Source organism: Eulemur rufifrons, chromosome 2, assembly GCF_041146395.1.
Source record: "Eulemur rufifrons isolate Redbay chromosome 2, OSU_ERuf_1, whole genome shotgun sequence".
Taxonomy (NCBI): Eukaryota; Metazoa; Chordata; class Mammalia; order Primates; family Lemuridae; genus Eulemur; species Eulemur rufifrons.
In genome coordinates, this window is record NC_090984.1 from 49,054,301 (window position 1) to 49,069,482 (window position 15,182).

General features: G+C 44.6%; 2 protein-coding genes across 5 annotated transcripts in view; one reads left to right on the forward strand and one right to left on the reverse strand.

Moving 5' to 3' along the window:
• Positions 1-9,154, forward strand: part of ZNF106 (zinc finger protein 106) — a 64,984-nt gene extending 55,830 nt beyond the window's left edge. For both annotated transcript variants that reach the window (XM_069484431.1, XM_069484421.1), the window contains exons 17-22: positions 75-137; positions 737-856; positions 1,375-1,446; positions 2,237-2,308; positions 4,739-4,885; positions 5,328-9,154. In XM_069484431.1, coding sequence (XP_069340532.1) covers positions 75-137; positions 737-856; positions 1,375-1,446; positions 2,237-2,308; positions 4,739-4,885; positions 5,328-5,384 — 531 coding nt within the window. In that variant the 3' untranslated portion in view covers positions 5,385-9,154. The remainder of the gene's footprint in view (positions 1-74; positions 138-736; positions 857-1,374; positions 1,447-2,236; positions 2,309-4,738; positions 4,886-5,327) is intronic.
• A 1,135-nt stretch (positions 9,155-10,289) lies between these two features.
• CAPN3 (calpain 3) overlaps positions 10,290-15,182 on the reverse strand; it is a 50,048-nt gene continuing 45,155 nt past the window's right edge. For 2 of the 3 annotated variants that reach the window (XM_069461134.1, XM_069461125.1), the window contains 9 exons: positions 13,739-13,852; positions 12,699-12,776; positions 12,238-12,295; positions 12,088-12,152; positions 11,549-11,617; positions 11,379-11,457; positions 11,057-11,173; positions 10,697-10,755; positions 10,290-10,316 (listed from right to left, as the gene is read on the reverse strand). In XM_069461134.1, coding sequence (XP_069317235.1) covers positions 10,290-10,316; positions 10,697-10,755; positions 11,057-11,173; positions 11,379-11,457; positions 11,549-11,617; positions 12,088-12,152; positions 12,238-12,295; positions 12,699-12,776; positions 13,739-13,852 — 666 coding nt within the window. The remainder of the gene's footprint in view (positions 10,317-10,696; positions 10,756-11,056; positions 11,174-11,378; positions 11,458-11,548; positions 11,618-12,087; positions 12,153-12,237; positions 12,296-12,698; positions 12,777-13,738; positions 13,853-15,182) is intronic. The other variant, XM_069461139.1, reaches the window with a different exon arrangement.

Here is a 15,182-nt window from a genome sequence, read left to right on the forward strand (position 1 = left end):
AATGTGTGTTATAAGTCATAGAGGAAACTGAGAACCTTGTGCAGAATCTGACTCATTGGATGTTTTGCTTTAAGGTGGTGAATGACCTTGTGTTCAGTGGCTCCAGTGACCAGTCAGTCCACGCCCACAACATTCATGTAAGCTGTGTTGGTCATTCAAAGTAATCTTGAAGAAAATGGTGGTTAAAGTTTGAAGGTTTCCTCAGATCTCTTGCAATTTAAATTAAGCCCTTTATCTAGTGACAGGATTAATAATAATTCCTGTGCATATACTCTTAGGTAGTAAAGAACAACAAAGAAATTCTGACCTCAACAAAATTTTTAATAGGGGACAGACTCAAAGTTTATGTAAAACGACTGAGAGATTGCTCCCACATCATAGAAGGCAGCTCTCTGAAGCTCAGTTCCTGGTCTGCAAACCTGGGCATCATCCCACCTGATGGATTTGTCTAGATCCAATGAAATGGTAAAAGTGAAAGTACCTAGCAGGCTATAAAATATAGACAGATAGAATTGTGGCCTTCTTTTTCTGTGACATTAGGTTCTCCCCATCAGGATATATCCTCTGTATTTTGTATAGGTAACAAATGCTTGTGGGAGTCCATCAGCTGTTCAAATTAGTACAACTACATGTGTGTACAGAAGCCTCAGAATTATGCCTCTTAGAATTATAGGCCCCTAAGTAGGAAGGAATCTTGAAAGTCACCCTAGTGACTCTGACCTCTCTTCTGATGTAGACCGGTGAGCTTGTGCGGATCTATAAAGGCCACAATCATGCAGTGACTGTGGTGAATATCCTAGGAAAGGTGATGGTGACTGCTTGCCTGGATAAATTTGTTCGAGTCTATGAATTACAGGTAGAATTTAGATCCAATATTTTGCTTCAATAATTTGGGGAGATTGTCTGTTTAGGTTTGGTACTGATTTTTGATACAGTGAGGCTGGGGTGGAACCCAGGAATCTGCATTTTCACAAGCACTCTAGATAATTATAAAACAGCTGGCCCATGGACTGCGTTTGCAGAAACACTGCCCTGAGATATTTTGTCTGGCTCACGGGCATCAAAACTTAAGTGGTTTCTGGAGAGCAACTCCAGTCTCTTTAGTTCTCCTTGTATGTGCCTTCAAGTTTGAGGCTTGAAGTTTGATACTAAAGAAGTTGGTTTTATTGTTTCTAATTACCAGCTCCCCCTTGAGGAGTGGGTCTTAAAAGACTGCCATTAGATTATATTTCTGTTAGAATGCTACTAGTACTTCAACTGAGTGCCTCGGGCATAGTTTTAAATTTACCAAAGAACTTTGGGGATTGTGCTTATTTAAAGATAAGGTATAAATAACCTTAATTCTCTTTCTTTTTTTTTTTCTTTCTGCCTAAGTCTCATGATCGATTGCAAGTTTATGGAGGACACAAAGACATGATTATGTGTATGACCATCCATAAAAGTATGGTGAGTATTATTTGTCATGTCAGGTATTTGCCTTTGAATGTGTTTATTAAAAATTCCACATACTGAAAAATTACCACTTGTCACTTCCAAAAGTGACACCTGTTTCTAATATGCCTCATTATTGAATACGTTTCTATCTCTTGACATCATAATAGTGAGAATTAACCCAGGGACAATGTTGACTATTCCGTTTTCTATTAATAGCTAAAATAATCATAATAAAAATCTAATACCACCATTAAATAGATAGTAAATTTAAGATGCTTCCAAAAGGTGAGTGGTGCTCTTTCCAGACACATGATCTGAACAGAACGTTGGAGTGGAGTCAGGAGATTTGGCCAGAGTGGTGTGGTTATAACAGATCTAAAAGTAGAACCTAACTCATTTAACCCTGCCAAGCCTTGGTTTATTTTATTTTTAAATTATGAGGTTGAACCAGAATGGATGTTTTTCAGACTCTAGTAGCACCCTTTCTTCCAGTGCAATACAGGTGCCTAATGTGCAGCACCTGATAGAAACCAGAGCCACACCAGTTAAGTGGGCGCCCTGAACCCTACCGTTCCTGCCCTCTGCCACGTCCCAGGAGTGGCCCTCCAGGAGCACAGTTTCAAAGTGCCTAGGCCAGATCAGGAAAATACTCTCTCATTCTAGTGCTCTGGAGCTGGTTTTGGCTTAGGTTTGTATTTTCTCACGATAGCTGCTACAAGTAGCTTTTAACTCTTGTTTTGAGGGTGTTTTATAGTTTTTGTGTATGTCTGTTTAGGTCTGATATAAACTTCTCTTTCTCCAGATTTACACTGGGTGTTATGATGGCAGTATTCAGGCTGTGAGGCTGAATCTGATGCAGAATTACCGCTGTTGGGTAAGGAGTGAAGCTGTTCTTGTCACCAGACTTAGAAGTTGCTTAACCCTGGGCTAATTTATAAATCTTCATTATCATTAGTTTAGTATTTTTATATTTGAGCATCTACTTTATGCCTTCTCTAGGAACCTTATTTTTTAATTTTTTTTTTTAACTAATAGCCCCGACTTAAGCATTAAGAATCCTATTTTTTAAAACTGTACGTAAAATATTTGTATACTTTAATGAAAAGTCTATGTTAAGATTAGTTGTGAGGTATATTTAAATATTATCTACTCAGAGGTTGTCTCCAGGGTAGTTTTTGTTTTGTTTTACTGTAAAATCAGTACATGCTTACAGAAATAACACTACAGAAGTATATGAAATAAAAGGTAGAAGTGCTTATTTTTGTGACCTATCCTTTCTACTACCCCCACTCCTCAGGGATTGTAAGTATCAAGGGTTTGGTTTGTGTCCTCGCTGGTTTTTGAGGAATAAACAAAAAAATTGTAGTTTTGAAGTTCTAAACCTCAGTTTACCAGGCTGAGTTGTATGACTTTTATTTTGGGGTGGGGGCTGATGAATAGCCCTGGAAACTTTCACGTTGTTCCTTATGAGCCTTAATTTTTTTTTTCCATCAGCTCTAAAATTGGTAGACCAAAGAAAAGTTTTTGGCACTGAATTTCTTTTCCCCAAAACACTAACACCCTTTTCAGCATTGATGGAATGAACTTGACACTCTCCATTTTTAAATTGATTTTAGGCTTGTCTGCAGCCTAAATACTTTGCAACTTTTTACACATGACTATCTTTGCTTTTTATTTATTTATTTTTATTGTTATTATTTATTTTTGAGATGGGATTTTCTGTGTTGCCCAGGCTGGTCTTGAACTTCTGGGCTCAAGGGATCTTCCTGCCTCAGCCTCCCAAGTAGCTGGGACTACAGGCATGAGCCACTGTACCTGGCTCCTGTCTTTGCTTTTTAGTTTTCTCAGTGAAGGCAAAATCTAGTACAGCAGCCCCTCCATCCAAGTGGAATGTGTTCCAAGATCCCCAGTGGATGCCTGAAACCACAGATGGGACCAAACCTCTGCATATACTGTGTTTTTTTGATCTGATAATCAAGACAGCTACCAAGTGATTAACAGGCGGGTAGTGTATACAGTGTAGATAAATGCTAGACAAAGGGATGATTCGCATCTGGGCCAGGACAGAGTGGGACAATGTAAGATTTCATCACACTACTCAGAATAGCGTGCAGTTTAAAACTTATGAATTGTTTATTTCAGGAATTTTCCATTTAATATTTTTGGATAGCAGTTGACCCATGGGGTAACTGAAAACCGCAGAAAGTGAAACCGCGGGTGAAGGGCAACTACGGTACATCAGGATACACAAAGGGAGAGTTAGTCTATTTAGAGAAATGGGGAAAATACCCTCTGGCTTTATAGGTAGCGGGAAGGGATAGCACTGACAGGAAAAACTTGAATCTGCGTTACTTTTTACAAGTGAACACGTTAGAATTAGAATCACAAGGTTCATTATGAACAAGCATGTAGGGGACAGCCAAGACAAAGAGTCTGTGTGCTTCCTGACTAATATGTGAATTTTACCTGAAAATGTGGAACTAGCCAAAAAAAAATGTATTTGAGCCACATTTATAAATACAGTTACGGTTAAAAAAGGTTGTGAGTAGAAAACACAGTTTTCTATAACAAATATTTCCACAAATGAGTTTTCTTTTTCAAGGTTATAATTCAATAGTTCTTAGAATTGTTCAAAATAACCCTTTTAGTGTTAGTGGAAAGCTTTTTGACTTTTGTAATAAGTGGACTTAGAAACTCAATTTTATGATGGCAAGATAAAGAATATGATTTAAACTGAATTTTATTGTAATTCATCTATAAATATTTGTTAACCTTTTATTTGTCTAACAAGATATAATGGTTACCCTTAGTTTTGCCTTCTTAAAATACCAAAGTTTCAAAAGACTTTTTGTCTTTTCCAGGCTCCTCATTATATTGATAATGAATTTGGTTGCTTCTGGCTTTTGTTATATTTCTAGCAAAGAATAAATTTAAAAATAAAGGGCTTTTGGTTCCACAGTACTTACAGCATACAAGTAGGGGGAAAGTGGGGTTTTTTTATTTGTTTGTTTATTTATTTGTTTGTTTTTTATTTGTTGACCCAGACAGGGTCACCCAGGCTGGAGAGTGCAATGGTGTGATCATAGCTCACTACAGCCTTGAACTCCTGGGCTCAAGCGATCTTTCTGCCTCAGTCTCCCAAGTAGCTAGGACTGTAGGCATGCACCACCATATGTGGCTAATTTATTTATTTTGTAAAGATGGGGTCTTGCTATGTTGCCCAGGCTGGTCTCAAACCACAAGTTCTGATGGCATGTTTACTGCACTCTTTTTAACCAAGGCCCCTTATTCTCTTTCTTTACAGTGGCATGGCTGCTCTCTGATATTTGGTGTCGTAGATCATTTAAAACAACATTTGCTGACTGACCACACTAATCCAAACTTTCAAACTCTGAAGTGTCGCTGGAAGAACTGTGATGCTTTTTTCACTGCTAGGAAAGGATCCAAACAGGTATACAGTCGGACTCGTTAACCTGGGACTCAGCAGACTGCTCAGAGCAAGGGCCAGCAAACCTTTTTCATTTTATTAAAGTGTTCAGAATTGCAATAAATAGGGAGAGCTGAGGGATTTTTCTTTTCATTCAGAGATTTGGAAGATAGCTTAATAAGGCTTCGAATGAAGAATTAGGTAGTTTTTTGGAAAGAGCCTAACGAGAATGTTTTCAGATGTTTCAAATCCAGTAACTGAACGTAGAGGCCTATTACAGCGCTCTAGTGCTAAGACAACAGCTCATTTAAATGCAGAGTTTCCTGTAAATTAGCTAAGTGCTGGCTCCTGCCTTTCAGGTGTTGGATCCCAGATGTAGTGCACCCATACAGCTTTCCTTAACTCTGCCTTTCTCCTGTTCTACTGCCACCTTTTCTCACACGGGCCCTTTTCCCTTTATTCCCAGGATGCTGCAGGACACATTGAACGACATGCTGAAGATGACAGCAAAATTGATGCATGAAGTTTTTTGCCTCCCATGTTGGGAAGTCGTTAGTTGAACTGTTTTACATCGGCCGTTCACACAGGCCATTCTCTTCTCTTCCCTCGTGAAGCAGGGAAGGAAAACGTGGTTATTAGCCAGGCTTACCACTAGCATAAGTCTGGGCAGCTCTATGGGATGATAGGTTACACTTTTAAGTTCTTGCTGGAGGTTTTAAACAGACTTTAAGGAAACATACTCTGCTGAGACAATATGACATAGAGTGATTTATGCTACTAGTGTTCTCAGATGTTTATTAAAAATACAGATCTTAATTGGTTACTCAGTTTGACCCTAATCATACACATATTGTATTGATTTCAGTTTATTATTTTTAGTTTATGTTCTTATGATGGTTTAAACCTGTAGTTAGACTTTTAAGTATAAGTTCAAATGCTAGATTTTCAGGATCAGTTTTAATTTCTCCAGTTGTAATAACGGGGCATTTAAATTGGAAGCAAATAGTTTCCTTTCCTAATAATTATGTGCAGTGTGTTTCACTATTCTCCTGCTTTATAGATGGACAGAGCTGGCATTAATGCTAAAGGACACACGGTAGATTTTTCAGAGACAGCTAGCATGGCTGCTGTGCTGCCTGTATTTTAGGAATTCAGAAAGCAAATCACATAATGACAAGTCCTTAGAGATACCACTTCCTAGTAAACCTCTCTGTGCAAGTTTTGGTGGAATTTCAGGCTAAGGCAGCACGTCAACTGAATATCTGCCTTCAGATGTTGCTGTCAGTCCTGGGCATTCACTGCTCCAGATGCCATCAGGCTGTTTGAACTGGAGGTTACCATTTTTTCCTTTCCAGTTTCTGACTCTCCAAGCCTGATGTGGGTTTTGAACCCTTTTGATTTGCTCTGTTGCCAACATCCATCTCTCCCACTAACTGGCTGTGCCTAGACTGGTGGCAGCCATCAAGTATCCTCTGGGTTCATAGGGTGCAGCCCCCAAGGGGGGTGGGTTAGAGTAAGCATCTGAATACAGTTTCTAGGGCCTCAAGCAGGCTTCCTAGAGACTTATTTCTGAAAACAGTGTCTTTGCCTTCACTTCCCTGCTAGCTAGGAGAGAGGAGTGGAGCATGGTGAAGGGGAAGACTCTACCTGTCCATTGAGAACAGCCAAAGTAACAAAGCCCTAGGGGGGCTGCTTTGCTTTGGGTTTTCTCTGGACTCTTGTCAGTAAAGCTGTAGAATTGTTGCTTTCCAACCTTTTGTTTCTGGATCCTCAAAACTCAGATTCTTCAGAGAGAAGGGGGAGGAGCCAGTGCCACATACCAAGCTTTGGGACGTGGTGCCCACCACTTTCTAGGATGGCAGAGTGTCCAGGTTTATCCCCACCCCTGTCAGTCCACACGTCTGCTCACGTGTCTCCCCTCGGGCTCTAGGGCAGGGAAACTTCACTGCGAATTCATGGACAGACTTTGAGAGGGTCTGTGAACCCCCTGAAATTGTATACAAGACTAAATGTGTGTTCCTTTTTCCAGGAAAGGCTCCGGTGGTTCTTAACTTGATCCAAAACACATTAAGAACTAATCAAGGAGCCACTACTAGATAATGAATGGCCCCACAAGCTATTTACTTCTGTCCCTGTGAGTGGGAGAACTTTTTTATTAATTACACTGTTGAGATTTGCATGATGCTTAAGAGAAGATCTTATTGAATAAAGTGTGTTTATGTTGTTTCTGTATGAGGTTAGGAAGCTTTCCCCACCTCTCAACCCCATTTCCTGTAAGGGTGACCAGAGAAGCCAAGCTGTTTTGTGAGTTTGGGAATGGTGACATCCCAGGAAAGTACATTTGGATTTATTGCCAAAACTGGCGTTTTCCTCTGGGCTGTAGTGAAGCCGCATTTCCACATGGCTGGGCAGTGCGCTAGGAAAACCTTGAATGCTCTGTTGCACGGGTGCCCTCCTGCCCCGCCTGGGGATATGTCTGAAAAGATGAGAGTGGTGGAGCCGTGGTAGAGCAGGAAAAGGGTATGTGAGGTGTTGGGCAACTGGAAACTTCTGAGAGTAGTAAGGACTGATAGAATCAGTAAGAACTGTGATTTGGGTTTAGCTTTGGTAGAATCGTGTGCCTATATCTGCCTCTGTGTGTGCATGTGTGGAAGTTCCTTTGTATGTGTGTGTATGCGTGGGCACCTGTACTTGCAGTGTTTTTCTTCATTTCATCAAAGTTTTTTTTCTGAAGCAGTGGCAAAATGTCTGTTTCAAGAGTGTGTAAAATTCTTTTAACACCAAGTTAGTGTGTTATTCAGAACGAACCATTCTGGCCCTCTGTTGAGAAATGAAGAGACCATGAGCATCTTGGCCGCTTATGGTTGTGTGTTATTACTTCTAAGTGTCATCAGAGTTATGCGGACTTGTGGCTGTTTGTTAAGATTTCCACGACATCGTGACTGATTATAGCCCTCTGCGTCCTCTCAGAGAAGAGCTGTGGCTCAGGGGTCTGTGTTGACTCTGGTATTTAGTGGCCTAATGAAGAAAGGAAACCGTTAAATGACCTGACAAAACCCGACTCGTTTCTTATAAGTTGTTGGAGGCCATTTTTAGAATGTTATTTTTAATTGCTTGTGCCTATTCTAATGGCCCAAAGCCAAGGAAACCACGGTATAAATCCTTCTGTGTGCATATGCTCCTGTTTTAATGGCAGTTCTGATAAAATATCAGTCATTTCATGTTTTATATGAAAGTTAATTAGGTTCAAAATATATTTTGGCATATTCCTCTACTCGGTTATAAAGCAGTTAAACACGATGCAAACAGATCTCAAAGAGCAAAGAATGATTTTGACCTGATGTTACTTAAATCTGAGAGGAAGTCATTACTACTACACTCCTGCTTTAAGGGAAACATTTTTTTCCCTCAACGGGTTAGCAGTTGAGTGTTTTAGGTCCTGATCTACCTATAATTTATGGGCAATATTACTGTTTAAGTGATTATTTGCCTAAGAAAGGTTTTGTTTTATCTTTTTTTGGTAGATTACACAATGGACAACTTTAGTGACTAGACATGTGGATGATTTGGTGGGAGTAGGTATACACTTAGTGGAGTGGTCGGGTATATTTTATGGAAGAGAATTCATTGGAGGGGAGATTGAAGTATATTGTGAAGTGGGATTTGAACAGCATGTACTCTCTGGTTTGCTCAACTAACTGTAATTTATATATGCTTACTTATAAATTTTGTTCCTAAAGGAGAGCTCCTAGAATTATTATGAAGGCCATGCTGCCACATTTATAAAATAGTGGTTTTATCCCTGCCCCAAATCATCAGGATCCTCAGGGTTTAAGAGAAGTGGTCTGACGGATAGCAATAGAAGCTGTAGTGGAGGTGATTTGGGATATACTGAGTTCCATGTGCCAGTGGGTGTGAAATGCTCACATGAACCAAACTTACTGCTCATCAGACAGTAGCCTCCAACTTCCTCACCTCCAGCCCCAAGTATGTGGCCTACTGGGTCACATGGTGACTGAAGTTTCCCAGATTTGATCCGACTTCAAGGTGGTAACCCAAATAAATTGAGGGAGGAGGAGGTCAAGGAGGAAAGGCTGTTGAAGACCTTTCTCCTGTTAAAGAGAAACGTATGCCCTAGAGCTGCCCCAGCACCCTTGGTTTCTGAATTTTTTTTTTATATTGAATATGGATTAGAAGAATGAAGTCAGATAACACTTGACTGCAAAAATGTTTATAAGCAAATAGCCTTCTTACATTTTGGTATAAAGCTGTGAACTTCATAACTTTGTAAAGCAAGATATAAAGCAAATAAAAGAGGAAAATAAAGTACTTTTACTAACTGACTGTTTTGTTACCTTGTCTTCATGTTCATAGTCAGCCCTTTCCTTCCCATGTTGGCCTAGAGAGCAAGAAGGAAATTGGGAAACACCAGATGTTTCTAGATGTGCTACAGACCATGGTCCAGACAAGTTTCGCAGACAGCTACAATCCGGAGTTTGTCCAAGGTCATACGACAGGTCAATTAGTGGGTGGAGGAGCCAGGATTAAAACCTACATCTCTCTTCCGTTACATTCAGGTAACTGGCCCCTCCAGTTCTAGGAGACCCATTTATTCTTGATGTTCTATACACCAACAGCCATTCCGCTTTCTTCCTTTTATATTTTAAAAAGGATCTAAGTGATTCCTATGCTCAAGAAATAGCAATAGGCATGATTAAAGATGGGTTCGGGGGCTTTGTTTTCGTGTGTGTTTTCCATTGTTCTCTTCTCAGACTAGGCTTCCTATAGGTGATAGGTGAGTGTATGATTGGAAGCCATTCAGCCCTGTATGGCTAATACCTAAATGTGAGAAATCAAAACACAATGGAACCACCCATACACAAGCCTTTATTTAGATCCATTTTTTTCAGAATGTGATCAGACTTACAAGTCAGACAACCCAAAGTATCCAGCCCTATTCCACTGAGTTGGTTTCCCCAGAGCAGGCCTCTCCTAAAACAACCAGGCAGTTTCCAAGTGCTGGTTTGGTTACTATTCAGGGGTGGGAGAGCATAAAGGTGATGGAGGTTTCCAGCACAAGGAAGGCAAATGCTTCTGCCAACAGCCTAGACAAGGTAAGGGGGAAACATTTGCTTCAGATCAGCCCAAACCTCTTGGGCTAGAACTTAGCTGAGGCAGACACTGTCCTTCACCTGGCGAAGGGACAGTGTTGTTCTCCCTACCTCATGGCTTTACTAAAAGGACAGGCTGGGCATGACTGATCAAGGGCAAGTGGGGAGTCGAGTGGAGGAGGAACAAGACCGACAAGGTCCCTGGAGGCCTGCTGGGGAGCGGCTGCTGGGTCCTTTGAGGTAAGTGGCTCTCGCTGTATTGGGTGAACTTGAAATCCTGAGTGATCCTGCGTGGCTTTGGACAAGGCCAGCCTGGTTCAGGCATACATGGTGAGCTGCAGCCACTGAAAGAGGAGGTCCCAGGATTAGAATGTAGACAAGAAAAAAGAGGACCCCAACCCTGGGGATCTTATGGGGCAAGGAGAAAGGGAATAGTCCCAGTATGCCAGACCCACTGGGCAGACTGTCAAAGAAGCAGTGGTTTACTGCATCTTTTCTCCCAGATTTTCCCTGGGAAGGTACATATTTTCCAGTATAAACTGATTTTGGGGAGCTGAGGCCCCTTTTGGCCTCAAATACATCTGCCCTGTGAGCCACATTCCTGGCTAATCTTCCCTTCCTCGTGGTCCATTCCTATCCCATCCCTCCACCACCATTTAGGAGTGGACCTCTCCACCTTGAACTTTAAGATGCAGGGGAATGTGCCGCATCTGCTAGGCTTTACCTCTAGAACGTTGAGTTTGATGATACCGTCTCCGTCCTTGTCAAAGGCATTGAAAGCTCCTGTGTGGAAGAACGCACAGGCCAGGGGCCAGTTACAGGCTCGCTCTGCCTACACCACTGTGACTGTTCTTAAGAGAACCACATGCTGAGTGCTGTCCTTTAGCCCAAATATCTGCAGGCAGAGCATCACCAGTAACCCTCCCTTCGCCATCCTACTCTGGGCCTAATGAGGGCGTTGGCCTTTGTTCAGCCTGGATGGAGTGGACTGGAAGGTTATCGGGCTGAGATTTCTCCTGCCACAGCTGTCCCTGTGGGAGAGGGCTGGAAGGGCTCTGAGAGCAGAAGGGCAGTCGCCACTCACTGAACATGCCCTCCAGCCTGATGAAGCAGCAGATGAAACTGTCGAAGTCGATGTTCATGTGCCTGTCCGCGTACCGCATGGTGATGATGTCGTAGAGCTGGCTGTTGAGGTGGAACCCTATGGGGCGGGGGCAGGGATGTTAGCAGAGGAAGAGGAGTTGGAGTTCTTAGGCCTGAATTCTATTTTCCCTGCCTCTTGGCCACTCTGTGACCTGGGAAAGGAAAATGAGAAACCCTTTCCCAGACGAAGGAAAAGCCCCCCTCCCATGCCTGCTTCCACTAGCTCCGGTCCACACCCCAGCCAGCCCTTTCCTCCCCAGCACCTGCATCATTGACTGCGTTCCGCATCTCATAGCTATTAATGGTGCCGGATTGGTCTGTGTCATAGTGTTTGAAAATTTTCTGGCAATAGAAAATATGAGGACAGAGGTCACACACTGAATGAATCCCTGCCCCAACCCCTTTCTTTCCTCACACTTCATTCTCTTCCCACCTGCCAAGCCTTAATCTTCTTCCAGAGGTGATGGAACTCTTGTAGGTTCAGCCTCCCAGAGCCATCTGTCTGGAGGAGGGAGGTCAGGGCCACAGGGCACATAGCAAAATCTCCCTGGATTAGAAGGGGGTGTCTGGGGGACTCAGGGAAGGTGGCCCCATAGGAAGCCTCTGCCTGGGCTCTCCTTCCCACTGCCCTGTCCTGGTATTCAACCCTCCCCTCTACTCTTACACCAGCCAGAGATCATGCCTACTTTCTACCCCAGGAGCCTGTCTCCTAAGGACCACTTTTGCTTGGGCAGGATCCCAGGCCTGAGATGAGCACAGGAGTTAGGGGCCAGTGACAACCCAGCGTCCTTCCCTTCTGCCTCTAACAATAACCGCTTTCAGACCAGCACCCAAGATGTTTTGAATCAGTATCTCCTTAAGTCTTCCCCCGGGCACAAAGTTGGGCCCTCTGCCTGACTGGGCACCCCTTATTTTTGCCCTGGCTCGGTGGGCTGATGACAGAGGGTCGGGAAGGGGCGGCAGGAAGGATACATCCATGAGAGCGATCATGCTACGGCAGGACTCCAGTGTGAATCCTTGTGACTTCAGGTCCTTATCTGGGAGGATGGAGAAGAGTGAGGAGCTGCTTCCAGGCAACTGGACCCCCCTGCCCATCCCCAGCATCTCATTTGAGCCGCTCACGTTTGTTCACAACTGTGTTAAGGACATTCTTGAGCTCATCTGCACAGATCTCCATGTCCTGAGTAGGAAGGGAGGAGAGAGTCATGGTTCAAGAGTACAGCAGCTGATGGAGGAGAGGCTTTGCAAAACAAATCCCAGCTGTCTATGCTTGTAAAATCCCTGTCGGTGTGTTCTGTCCTGGGAAGCTGGGGCTTTTCTGAGGAAGACGGGGCCAGAGACTGCACCCTCAGCTGTCCAGACTGCAGTGGGCAGCTCAGAGCAAAAAGCTCTCTGGGCCACCTAGTGGATGTGGCAGTCCCAAACTCAAGGACTCATGGATTTCTGTCTACAGAATATATCCTCCAGTTCCATCAAAATCCAAATGACCACTACTGAACAATAATGAAATAACTGGTAATTTGAGCAGTAAATCCAGGAGAGGAGCAGGCACTGGTGCAAGTGCTAGGGTCGGAGGTACTCACGTCGCCTGCTATCTGCTTGAAAATGTTCCGAAATTGCTGCTGTTCCTCACTTTCCTGGTCAGTGGTGCCAGGCCGTGGCTGTGGAAGCACAAAGGAAAACTGGTTCGCAGGAATAGGGGAGATGGGCAGACCTGTGGGGAAAGCTCCTTCTGCGCCAAAGGAGCCCAAACGTCCTAAAACAGCCACAGGGGGAAGCAGGAGCTGAGGGTGGGGCGGATGCTGCTTTTTTAGACCTGCTGAGCTGGAGCCAGGAGCACCTAGGCCTTGGTGAGTCTCCACACCCCGACAGCCCTGACACCCCAAGTCAAAGGAGACATGCAGACAGCCTTCTTGGTCCCCTCACCCCAATCCCCACCAGCCAGAGCCCTCTCCACTATTTTGAGCCTCATCATTCCAACCAGAAGTGCCCCAGTAGGTCAAAGGTCTGACCATTCTGATTCCTCCTGCCACCTTTGTCAGCAAAGCCAAGTCCTCAGAGGACCCCCTTCCCCACTCCACTGCACGAGTCCCCCAGGATGGAGGAGGTGGCCTGGGTTTGTCTGGGGACTTTTGCCCTGAAGCCTCACCTTCCACTATGCTTTGTATGACCACCTCTCCCTACTCCAGTACAGCGCCCTCCCCTGCGTTCCGAAGCCCATGCAGTCCGCCCCGCATTTCTGCAACTCTTCTTCGTCTCCCTGTTGTCCAGAGCTGGAGGACACCAGGAGACAGGAGTTGCTCAGCCTCTGCTCTCGGTGGTATCATCTCAGCCTTTGCCTCCCCTCGCTCACTGTCCTGGCTGGATGAGCACCAGTGGGAGCCTCAGCCTGTCATTCCAGGCCTAGTACTGGTTTGCTGTGGCAGCCAACCCCAAGACATTCACCCAAGCAGCATCCCAAATTTTAGGGGAACTTGCAGAGAAAAACGGTCTGTGGGACAAATCCAAACCTCTAGATGTTAGAAACACCCCCGGGAAACCCTTCAGCCCCCAGGTACCCCAAGCGCATAGGAGGACCCCTGTTGTGCGCTGGCCACACCATTCATGCCACGTGCTCAGACACCTGTGGGGATTTCTCTTGCTTATCAGGGCTTGTTTTGTCTTTGCCCTCCTCTGACTCCTGGTCCACACCCAGCTCCTTGTTGCTGTTTGCTCTGTCTGAAACGAAGATGATGGGCTGGGGAGAGGAGGAAGGTGGGGAGGGGGCAGGGAGGAAGCGAGGGTTACAGACTGAGCAGGCCCAGTGAGGCAACCTCTCCCCTGGAGCAGCCTTGTTCAGGGAGAAGAGGAAAAGATTAGAGTCAAGAGCTCTTGAACCTCAGCTCAAGCTCCATCTCTGCCACTAATAAGCTGTGTGACTTGGGGAAAGATGCTAAGCCTCTCTGGACCTCAGCTCTTTCTTTTAATACCCACTCCATCTCTCCTCATGGTAGACTCAGGAGGGTTCAACAAGGTAGTACATGTGCAAATGCCAAGAATGCTAAAAGCAGCCTGATCTAGTGCAGTGATTTTCAAGTATTTCGTAGGCTTTTTCCCCCATAGACTGTAAATTAAATTTCCCCAGAAACTTCATGTATATAAAGCAATTGAAAACGAAGCTTCTCTAGGCTGGGTGTAGTAGCTCACACCTGTAATCCCAGCACTCTGGGAGGCCAAGGCAGGAGGATTGCTTGAGCTCAGGAGTTCAAGACCAGCCTGAGCAAGAGTGAGATCCCACCTCTACTAAAAATAGAAAAATTAGCCATGCATGGTGGTGCATGCCTGTAGTCCCAGCTACTCGGGAGGCTGAGGCAGAAGGATCGCTTGAGCCCCCAGGAGTTTGAGATTGCTGTGAGCTAGGCTGACACCACAGCACTCTAGCCTGGGTGACAGAGTGAGACTCTGTCTCAAAAATAACAACAACAACAACAACAAAAAAACAGAGCTTCTCTGATTAATGAGGGCAGAGCTCTTTCCCCTCAGCACCCACATCACCAGGGCAGCTACTGAGGCACCTCCCAGAAACCTCTAGGAGCCTGCAAAGTGCAGATTGAAAGAAGACACTGATCAGTGGTGTGGTCAATGGGTGAGAGGTCAGAACACTGGGCTGGAATCCCAGCCCTGCCCCTCATGTTAGAAATAGCTTCTCTGGCCTCAGTTTATTCATCCTTTAATGGGGGTGGTAAAACCTGCTTTTCCTTCCCCATGGGGCTCTTGTGGGGATCAATGAGATAATGTAGAATTGTATTGCAAAAACATTTAAATGTTACACAAATATAAGAGATATTTCCAAGACAAGCTCATGCAAGTGAAGAGGATATAAAAGGGTGGGGAGTGGCTGCCGTGTGATGCCAACACTGGTGGGTGCTGTGCACCTGCGGGGAAAGCCAGAGGAAGGCCGGGCCGAGGGGGTTGGGGCAGCGGTGCAGAGGGCAGGAGGGCGGGCAGAACCTCAGAGCAGAAAAGCAGCCTGGCTGGCCTCAGTCCGCATCTGCCTCTCCATGCTGTTTGCCTGGGACAGCTCCAGC